This window comes from Micropterus dolomieu, linkage group LG13 (genome assembly GCF_021292245.1).
Source record: "Micropterus dolomieu isolate WLL.071019.BEF.003 ecotype Adirondacks linkage group LG13, ASM2129224v1, whole genome shotgun sequence".
NCBI classification, from domain to species: Eukaryota; Metazoa; Chordata; class Actinopteri; order Centrarchiformes; family Centrarchidae; genus Micropterus; species Micropterus dolomieu.
The window spans coordinates 25,818,842-25,829,826 of NC_060162.1; the positions used below are offsets into that span (position 1 = coordinate 25,818,842).

Sequence of the window (10,985 nt, forward strand, 5' to 3'; positions counted from 1 at the left end):
ATTGTGTTATAAACAAGAAGTACCACCTGGACCTGAGGACCATGGATGGAGAAAAATGGAGAGAAGTCTTCAGAAATGTGTTTCAAGAGGGCAACCAGCTTCCGCATGTTATGGGTATATCCGGGAAGACGGCGACAGCGTTAAATCTTCTCTACGTCCGAACTTATATGACAAAGGTGTCCATCTCTAAAACACTAAAAACTGTTTTTTTGTCAAATTTGGGATGTTTTTTTTTTATTTTGTCGTTCCCATGAACCTTTTCTGATGCGACGCTTCAAAATGGGCTTAAAAAAAAACGTTGATGGAAACACGATTAGAGACTGACAGTCAAAACCTCAGATAGGCCCCCACGACGTCACTGCGGGACGATTTACCTTGAGCACTACAGCATTCACCTGTTGGTCGCACACGTGGTTGTGTTTGATTTGGGTCACTCAGCATGCCAGCCAGGTGGTGCATCAAAGCAGTGATTTATTAAGGTAGATGCAACCTTTTTTTTTTATGCTTGCTCAGGTACAATAATGCTAACCTTAAACCGTACCCCATAATGACATCATCCTTTATTGTACTGTCTTGTTTTTTCATTTTTTGCACTGCTAGCCCCTGCCCCCCCGGGTGCCTACATGTCCTACAAGCCTATTTTCATTCCAAAGTTGTCAAATACCAATGTTTTGTAACGCCACTCTGTGACTTATACCCTTACGCATCCGTATGAGCCGCACCAGGCTTTCAGCTAACTCCAATGTAACCCATCCACGCCATGTGACGTAGTATACAGAACGACAACAAACGCGTAAGGAGGCTAGGGTGGATGGATGGGTCAAACAAGTACAGGACTTTCACAAACACAGGACTTTGACCCAGGTTCGTGTCCCGTGTGAAACTGAAAGTCAGTGTTGACTTATTTAATGTTTTGATCTCGGCCAGTGGGGGTTATGTCATGTAGAACATGGAACTGTTCCACAGAGCGTCTCTATGCATTTCATGTGACTTTTGTATTTCCTCTCTCATGCGACCTGAAATGTAGCAAAGTACAATACTTAAGTAGAGCCAACAAGTAAAATAAGTGTTTAGATATTCAAAAACGTACAAGTATCCGAGAGAAATTAAAGTAAATGCAATCCGTTCCATCCATTCCTGCTCATTGCACACACCCGACGTGTTATACAGACAAAAGAAGTAGTCAGGGTACAGCAGGGAAGTGCTGATCTTGCGAGCTAATGTGATAAGGTTGCTGTTTCAGATATTTCTATCTTAATACAATTCTCACATGCCATGCAGAATGTACAGTGACAGAGTTATGAGTGGCTGTAATCATTCCTCCTTTCAAAAACTGGCAATTAAGCAATTCCTTAAGAGTGATATTGCACTTAAGTTTAGCCACAGCTAATCTGAGCCTCCACCAGTCTCATTTAGCCATATCAAGTGGGTCTCTTCATCCTGGTAGTCACATGTAGGTTTACTGTTGGTATTATGTCCCAACAATGTAATTAAAAGGACACGTGGCTCCGCGGGAGCGCAGCATGGAAATACTGTCCCAGAGAAATACAAAGAAGGATATTTGTGCACACTGTAAATCACTGGAAGACACCCATTTACTTTGGCTAACTCAGACTGCTGAAGCTTCGTATTAGCCTCAGCTGAACTTTGGAATGTATTTTTGAACAGAACAAAGACTGCGGATTTCGTTCTTACAGTGTTGCCTCAGCACGAGGGTATCTCTTCACGGCCAGCGTGGACGGAAAGAAGGACTCCAGCTGCCAATAACTCTGCCAATGTGCACGTGGCATGTGAGAATTGTACCAAACCCAACCATGCAAGGTTAGGGCTGGGGGCTAGAATTATGTCAATGAGGGTCCTCACATGTGTCCCATGCACACTCTCTCTCTCTCTCTCTCTCTCACACACACACACACACACACACACACACAAGCTGTGTTTGTACTCAGAGCAGGTGCAGGCTGGGAAGAGTGAGAGAGAGAGTTATTTCATGTTGTTAATTTCAGTATAAAAACTCACAGAGTTCGCAGTGAGTTAGATCATCAGTAAATCTATGACAGCCAGCTAGTTCATCATCATTCAAACATTATGAGAACATTCTACTTATGTTTTTATTGTTTTTTTTTACATTTCTGTAAAAATATATCAGTTTCTCCACAGACTGCAGGTCCTGTGTGTGTTACTTGTTACGTGCATGTCTATACATTTCATCGCTGCTTGCTAATATGTCCAACAGTTTCTATGTAAATGTTCACACATGCTGTATTTTTAAATACAAAACAAACGTCATAGAAACACACTCTATTCATCAAATGACTGAGCCCTAAATACATTTCAGACATTGAAAGAGTGCTTTTAGAGGAAAGTCAAAATACCAAAATGAAAAATTAGGAAACAAAATGATATGAATGACAATTTGATCTGTTGAAGCTTTTGAAATGCAATCTGTCCTAAATTTCTCAGAAATACTGAATCACAAACAGCACTACGTATCCAGTGAGATCAATATCACACATCCAATCAAAGCTTTATTTCAGGATCTAATCACTCAGTAAATCAACTTAATGTTGCCGCTGATTCAGAACTACATTTGAAATATTTCCTTTAAACAAGATTTTTCCAAGCTTCGCTGATGTTTAACTTACAACAAGTGCTTCCTGCAGAATTAACACACATTATGTAGACAGTCGGAAAAACATCCCCCGAACTATTTCCAAAAACATGGACCTCAAGCTCATTAAAACTGTTGAGAATAAACAAAAGAAGGGCTTACTTTAGAAGAGTAAATACTAAAGATTTCAGCATTAAAGAGCCGAAAATAAAACACAGGTCTGTCGGCTGCTGAGAGCAGGAATGAAAACACATTTCAGCCTCATTGTCGTCACTGTTGGCAGCAGATTTGGAGGCCGGACCATCAAAAAAACAAAAAACAATATCCCATTTCAGAGCAGGAATCTCTGACCAGACACCAGAATGCTGAGCCTTTATGGGACTGATCTGATTTAAAAACAAACAGCTGACAGCATTTCAGGTTCATTCTCTAACAATGACTTTCATATGTGATTTTTTCCCCCCCTACACTTTTGGAATCCAACAAGAAACATCCTGCAGTAAATAACAACCCACATACATTGCGGGATTCATGCAGCGTCTGCCTATAGATCTTAAACACTATTATTAAATAGTTCTATATTTCTTTAAATGTTTTTTTAAATTTGCACTGTTATAACTCATATTCCATTAGCTGCTAGCTGTTGCCGTTAGCGCTGTAACCATGAAAGCACAGACAACAATCGGTGGATACAAAAGAAAACATGAAGAACAGATATTGCGGGGGTTTTCAATCAATCCTTCAACCTGATGTCGACTTCGTAAAGTGTGCTGCTTAAGTGTTTTAGTGTTCTGGAATAAAAGCCTCAGCTCCAAACAAGGCCTCGATGCTGAAAGTGACACAATAGAACCTGGGCTGCTGCTATTCAAAACCTGAACAAAATCAAACCTACAAAGCTCTTGGTACTGTTTCTGCTCTCCCTCAAAACTGATACTCATGCCAACAGGCAGGCAGAGAGTGCCTCTGAATTTACTTTCCTGCAGTCAAACCACCTCTCCATTTCACAGGCAGCAGGTCCTCTCCTCGCTTCCTTTCTCTTGATGTGAACGGAAGGAAGCAGGCAGGATTACTCGCATCACAGAGGTGGAAACAGAGAGGGTTAGAGCAGAAGGAAGAGACGGCTCAGAGTGCCGCAGACATGAAGGCGATGTGAGTGCAGAGAGATCCAAAACCTGGATCCCGTGACTGTCGACACGAGACCTTTACAGCCATACTGGTTAGTCAGTCAAACAGCAGAGTGACGGTTTTGTACAGTGCAGAAGTCACGGTGAGGGGTTTACTAGACACATTCTGACACCAGAGACCTGGGTTCACATCCTGCCTCCCACCTGTGCTTAGGCTACTGAAACACTACGTTAGAATGGTGGTTTTATAAATACTGAAAAATCCATGCGCCGTCACTTAAAGCCAATAAACCAACTGTACAGACGTTAGCTGTAAGCTTGCTAGCAACATACACACTGAGTCTGTGTTCTTGTTCAGCTCAGCCTCTGACTGATCTCAGTACACAACAAAGACTCCAGATCGCTTTGTTTATTCCCTCCATTCTCTCCCTTTTCTTTTGTCTTCTCATTGGGTCTTTCCACTGACTTTGTATGCAATCACTCCACCTCTAACATAAACTTTAAAACTCTTTACACATGATCAGTGGGATGCTGCACTAGGTGTGCTCACCTCAAGGTAGGGTACAGTGCAGAAGTGTTGTGAACGTTTATATGTCCCTGTAACCCTGTCTCTCTCAAAGTCCTTCACTTTGTACAACCGCCTCCCTATATGACTTCTGTGTCACAAGAGCACAGCACTTTATGGATTGCAAAAAAATAAAAATAAAAATAAGATCCAGGTAGCAACTTTGTTTCCACCGTAACATATTTGGGAAGTGGGAGTACAGCTGTAATTTCTTGGGAACCGTGTTAAACAGTGTCAAAGTGAAAACCGCTTGAATGGTTGAAAGCGCTGCTGTGAGGTTCCCTATCTTTACTCCCACCATAGAAAGTTAATGACTACCACTGGCACAAAGTGGTGCTGATCATGTGCACAGAGCCTGATTTTTACCATGGCATCAAGCAGAAACAATATCTGAAAATCTCATGTAGCTGCAGCCATTATATAAGTGCAGCAAAACATACAGGTACCAGAGTATTACAAATGTACTTAGCTACATTCTGGCTCTGGAATTTATTTTGAATGCTAAATTCATATTAAAATAAAGCAACAGTCCCTCTGCTTCACAGGAAACGTCTCATCCTTCCACTTCACACACCCATAAGTTGAAAAACAGCAACATCAACCTGTCCACGCTTCCTCACTTCTTTTCCCTCTTTCCACTGATCACAGGGTAGGTGGCTTGATCCCCACCTCCTCCTGTCCCCACGTGGAAATGTCCTTGAGCAAGACAACGGAACGCCAAATTGCAAATTCCGATGGTTGGCCAGCACCCAGCGCGGTCGTGCCGCCGGTGTGTGACTGGGGGGACGGGCGGCAAAAACCTTGTAAACGCTTTGCATAAAAGCGCTATATGAATGTAGCCATTTTAACACCTTTCCCCTCCTCTCCTGCCCCCCTCCCCCCTCTCTCCCCAGGCTGATGCAGACACAGAGAAGCGGGAGGAAAGAGAGGAGGAAGCAGGGACAAAGCGCGCAGAGGCCTTAGAAAGGCGGACTCCTGCCGAGCCAAAGAGGCGGCTGACACGCCGTACATTCAGCCATCGTTAACAGCCGATTAATGAGGTCAGCAACAGAAAAAAAACCTCTCGACATGTAAAAAAGTCAAAGTCAAATTTAGAAGTAAATCTAATGAGCACTAGAGCTAGGGGACACCATAGGGACACACCTGCATCTTCCACCTGCTTATTTTATGTCACCATACCAAATACAGATTTAATTTACAGTCAGATGAAACAGAGAATAAATGCAAATTATCACATATGAGAAGCCGAAGGTTGGAAATGTTCACAGGATTTGTGACCACTAAATTGATTATCAAAATTGATTGATCAACTATTAACACCAAACCAAAACAAGGCTGTGGTTGCAAGTTCTGAACTCAATTCCTGCGCAAACAAACTGAGCAAACATAGAGCTTAAGGACATCAGTACATTTTAAAGCTGTGTGAAATGAAAACAATTTAAACCAAACCCTGCTGGTGAGGCAGCAGATGAGCTGAACAGCAAAAAGTCAAAAAACGAAAACGCCAGGAAATAAAACGAAATGAGATATGTTCAATATCAGCAAACGTTCTGCTGCTTCATCTACACCTGATTCAAACAACAGCCGAGCTCCAGGCTTCAGAACGACAGCTGGGGTCAATTCAAGCAGCTCAAGAGGAACCACAAATAGTGAACAGTGATCAGATCAGTGCTGTTTACTTTGCCCACAGACTTTGCAGAAATAGTTTGCTATGTGGAAGGATGTTCATGTTTCTTCCTCTCTGAACTGACTGAGCTGAGGCAGTCCTCCACCCAGCAGCCGAGCGAGAGATAAATCCAGGATGCTAAAAAAATACCCTGATAAATGAATCAACAAATGAATCAAGGGACTGGGACTGAATTTTGGGAATCACACTCTTTCTTTAAAGCTGACTTGACACTTACCAGCATTTATCATTTACAAGCAGTATATAAACATGTAATAACTGGTTTATAACACTATGATATAGTTGTGTGCAGATTAAGATTATTTGTTAGTAACTAAAACTTGACTATGTTTGTTTACTGCTTATAAATGCTAAATAGGGAGACAAAAAATAAAAAACTTAGACTTTTAATTTACTATCTGCCCTTTAATTTACTTAGAAGAGTATGTTTTTTTAATGTTGGATTATTTATTCTAGAATAAAACTCTTTCTGATTACTAAAAACAGGAACTGACAACAAAAAGCCGACAGTCCAGCTCTGCTCCGACAGCATCAGCTTCATCTCGACAAATTCACAAAACCTGGCACTGTTTTGTTTTTCTTCTACACTTCACATCGCAACTTCATGTTTTTGAAGACTTCCGTCCTTTCCAACCTATTAAAAAATACAACCACCAAGCCGAGCGGATCGGCTGGCGAGAGTTTCAGTCCAACCCAATCACAGATAAATAAATCAGTGAATAAATCAATTAAAGGGAAACTCAGCACTTTAAACCCAGATTGTTATGTCATCATATTATTCTGTATTTACGTTGATAATGGTGCTGTCAATCGTTTAGAAAAGAAGCATTTATCTTAATCAATGTCTTTTACATTTAGAACAGTGGAGGTTTTTGTGTTTTTAATGATTATTTATTCCCCCAAAACAAGAACCAAGAACCGATAACTAAAAGCCAACATCTGTTAATGTCCAGCTCGGCTCCGACAGCAGCATCATATTCATCTCGACAAATTTACAAAACCTGGCAACGTGTGCAGCTTTTCTAACGTCGTGTTCTTCCTGCTACAAAACCAGCTCAGCGATTCCAAACATACAGGAGCATCAGCAGCCTTTTCTTCAGCGACACACACACACGCACACACACACACAGACCAAACAGCCATAATACCTCGGAAATAATAAAAAAGGGCATGTTATCACTTACTGAGGACGGCAAGCCAGGAGGGACCTTCCGCACTTTTTTTGTGTGAACCTCTGAAAGAGAGAAAAAGCAACAAAACAATACATGAGGGTTTAACAGGCCAAGAGGCTTTTATTTCTTTTAAAAAGGAGGTTCTGGTTTAAATTCAATCGATCACCCGGAGTGGAAAGAGCGAGGCCACTTTCCCCGCCACCGTCGATACATTTACAAAGAAAGCTTTCACTGCAAACAAGCGTGACACAATAAGATGCAGAAAATAAGAAGACAGAATACAAAAAAGGCAGACTTTTTTTTTCTTTCTGCTTTGATAAAAGGAAGGAGGGCAGCTTTTGACATGTTTATATTATTTTTCAGGGTTTCTCTCAAGGAGAGTGAGGGAGCGGTCTATCAACTGGGATGGTGAGACTTTGATGGGAAAATGAAAGAGCGCACCTTTTTTTGGAGACGTTGGCCTAGTACGCGTGTTTGTGTCCTCTCAAGGCTAATGCTACCAAGGCTACAACGTGGCCACACTTGTCCTGCTTTTTAAAAGACTTGATAGACACACGCACTCACAATGCTCGGCCTTCTAAAAAAAGAAAAAACAAGTGTGTTTCTGAAAACACAAAGTGGCTGTGAACTGGGATCAGTCCAGGTTCAAATGTTTCACCAAGGTCAATGAAAAAAAAATCTATTTGGATACAGAAATGTAAATGTTAGTTTTACTGGCATGCAGCTTCATCTTAGCTGTTTGAAAAAGATTTCATCAGTCTAATAATGAGACCATTGATTCTTCGTCTACTTGACCATGATTACATTGATCATAATTGGCATGAAAGACACAGGCCTAAAACCTAAAAATAAAGTGTCTCGTTCTTGTAGCTGAAAATGTGAACGTCACAATGTCATTTTGTTGGGCTCATTTAATCAGACTGTCAGACAGATCAACAAAATATCAAGATTTAGACACACAAAAAACATCTGTTGTGACAAATCATTATCAAAACTGGCTTTTATAAATTTTACTTAAAAAAAGGAAAAAAAAGAACTGCCACTCTGTGTTTCCCAGTGTAGTTTCCATAGTTTCAATCATTTGTATGAAATGTGTGTATATCTTAAAAAACCCCAGAACACGGCAGATCATCATCAGTCTCATCACTGTTATTATTATTAAGAAAATGGCACTCAGACTCAAAAAAGATATTTATAATTTCTATCTTTTTTTTTTTATTTTGAAAATGCAGATTTCAAATGAGTGAAAGAACCTGAAAACCTCATAACCCCAGGTTTGCTTCATGCTTCAACCCCTTTGACCCCAAACACACCTGGGGCCCTGCGTGGGGTTGTTTGATATGGGGTTGACAGGGATTTCTAAAATGTATTTAGATTAATGTGTTTTTATTATGTTTGTTTATTAGGTCCACCTATTAAAAGCCAATGCAGTCTATTATAGCAGCCCTGTAATAAATCCTACCCTCATGAACGTTATTAATTTCAGGCTGTATTGTGTGGTCCTATTGAAATGCATTATGTTTCTAATATTTTGTCCACCCCATTTATGTCAACTGACCATAAAGTTTAAACAGTTTCAACAAAAACTGAACATTATAACCTTCATGCAGGTAGGATTTATTGTAGGACTGTTATATTTAACTGCAATAATTACAACTTGGTGCGCCTAATAAATAGGCAAATGAGTGCATCATTAATTTATTGTAGTTAAATGTATAATTACTTATTTATCCCTCCATGATCTGGAGGAAAACAAAAATGCCAAACTCAACTTCACATGATGTAATGAGACCATGGGAAACTAAAAATGGGTTCAGAGGCTGAAAAACGTTCAGAAAGCTCTTCCTCTTATTATTAAACATTTTGTAAAAGAGAAATCAGTTAAATGGCAGAACTGTTTGAACTTCATCGTGTCTCAGTATGAGTTTAAAGTGCATGTCTAATGTGAGTGTGTTAGCGGCGTCTCACCCATGGTGTCCATAGGCAGTGTTCTCCTCCGTGGATTGGAGCCGTAGTGCTGGTAGTACTGACCGGCCGGCTTGGTGGGCGACGCCGCGCCGGGACTCCCCAAACCCAACTCGCCACCCAGTATCGACTGGTCGAGCGACACCGAGACAGACAGAGACAGAAACACAGTGAGAGAGAGAGAGATTATTAATCATGTGACCAGGAAGGACTCACCATTCTTCAAGGAAAAAGGAAAAACAGCAGGATTTCTGAAGAGTTGAAAACTGTAGCACAAAGACAAGCCAGCCATGAATGTTTGGGACTGAAAAACTTAAATTGATTGGCATTAAAGATGACCTAAAACTACCAAGAGATGATATTGGAATTATCTGTGACAATGTTCCAGAATACTTGTATATAGCTGGAATGTTGATGGGAGAATAATCTGGAATTCTAGAACTGGAATGTTAGTAATGTTGCAGAATGTCAGATTGTTGAAGGGAGTAAAATATTGGACATCCTGACCAATCCGGATATTGTTTGCTGATATGTTGATAACAGTTGGAAGACAGCCTGAATGTTGAGCAACACTGGGATTTTGCAGATATTCAAATTAAGGGAAGCTGGGATGTTGAGGACTGGAATATTGCAGTGTTGAGAATAATGCCAGTTTCATGGTATATGACAGTTACTAAAACTACCAGCTACATTTTTTTAATCAAAGACTTAGATTTTTTGGAATGTATCAGACTTGACTACATATTACAGACATGCCTGAAAAAGCAGGCAAATCTATCATTCAAGGTAATTAAACCCATATTAAATGGATAAAGCGTTGTATTGTAAGTACACAGTATATTTAACCCTCACATGCAAAACTCTGCCATCATACAACCGTCCTGGGTCATCAAATAACATAAACACTTGCAAGTATAATTTCAATCAATTCCATCAATCATATATGATGGAACATGCTACTAGCAGAATATTCATTCATCATTATAATGGGATTAATAGTTAGTTCATATTTGGGTTTAGGCATGTGTGTCTGTGTGTTACATTAAATATGTCCATGTACTAATGCTCTAAATAGGTTAATATCGTTTATATATGGAAGTCCACATCTGCCAGTATTAAAATGAAATTGTTTAATCAAATAGAATTTTCCTTTTTAGTTTGACGCTGATGTATGGCAACATAAAAATGGAAAAATCAGATTTTGTTTAGATTAAAATTCCCTTAAAAAATATATTTCTATGTTCAGTCAAAAGCACTGCACATGTGAGATACAAACACATAGATAATACATTATGAAAGTGAGCTTTAGCTTCTTTTCATCCTCAAAATTGCTTCAAAATGTCACATTAGATTTCCTTATAGACAGTGCATCACTAAAAGATCAACATCATAATTGAATAAATAGATAGCAGCCCTTTGGAATTGATATTGAAGCCAGCTAACGTCCAGGAACAAAGCCTACCACAAAAACCTCAAACCAAGCTGATAATGACAAATGAAACCATGGTTGTGATGGTATTTACCTCCATGAGAGCGACCTCATGCTGCTCAGCGTGGAGACGTTCATCTCACAGCTACACAGCTCAGAGTCTAACTTCTTCTTCCTCTCTGCTGCATTTTCCCTCCTCTAACTGTGACTCAGTTTACGGCTCAAACTTAGCAAACCGCTCACACGTTGTCCCGCTAATTATGTTCAATGATTCGGCAGCAACAAGTGGCATCTGGGCTGATTTGGAGAGAAGCGAACGCAAGAATAAAAGACAGGGAGAAGGATGGAGGAAAGGGTCTTTTTTGTTTTTAAAGTGGCACAAAAAGTTAGCGAGTAGGGAAGAGACAAACCTGCCCCCCCCCCCCCCCCCCC

The 10,985-nt window shown here is 40.3% G+C and overlaps 1 protein-coding gene across 2 annotated transcripts in view; it reads right to left on the minus strand.

Annotated features, from left to right (window-relative positions):
* LOC123981413 (transcription factor 4-like) overlaps positions 1 to 10,985 on the minus strand; it is a 245,674-nt gene that overhangs the window by 104,179 nt on the left and 130,510 nt on the right. For both annotated transcript variants that reach the window (XM_046066215.1, XM_046066216.1), the window contains exons 7-8: positions 9,128 to 9,254; positions 7,172 to 7,221 (exon numbers count right to left, since the gene is read on the minus strand). In XM_046066215.1, coding sequence (XP_045922171.1) covers positions 7,172 to 7,221; positions 9,128 to 9,254 — 177 coding nt within the window. The remainder of the gene's footprint in view (positions 1 to 7,171; positions 7,222 to 9,127; positions 9,255 to 10,985) is intronic.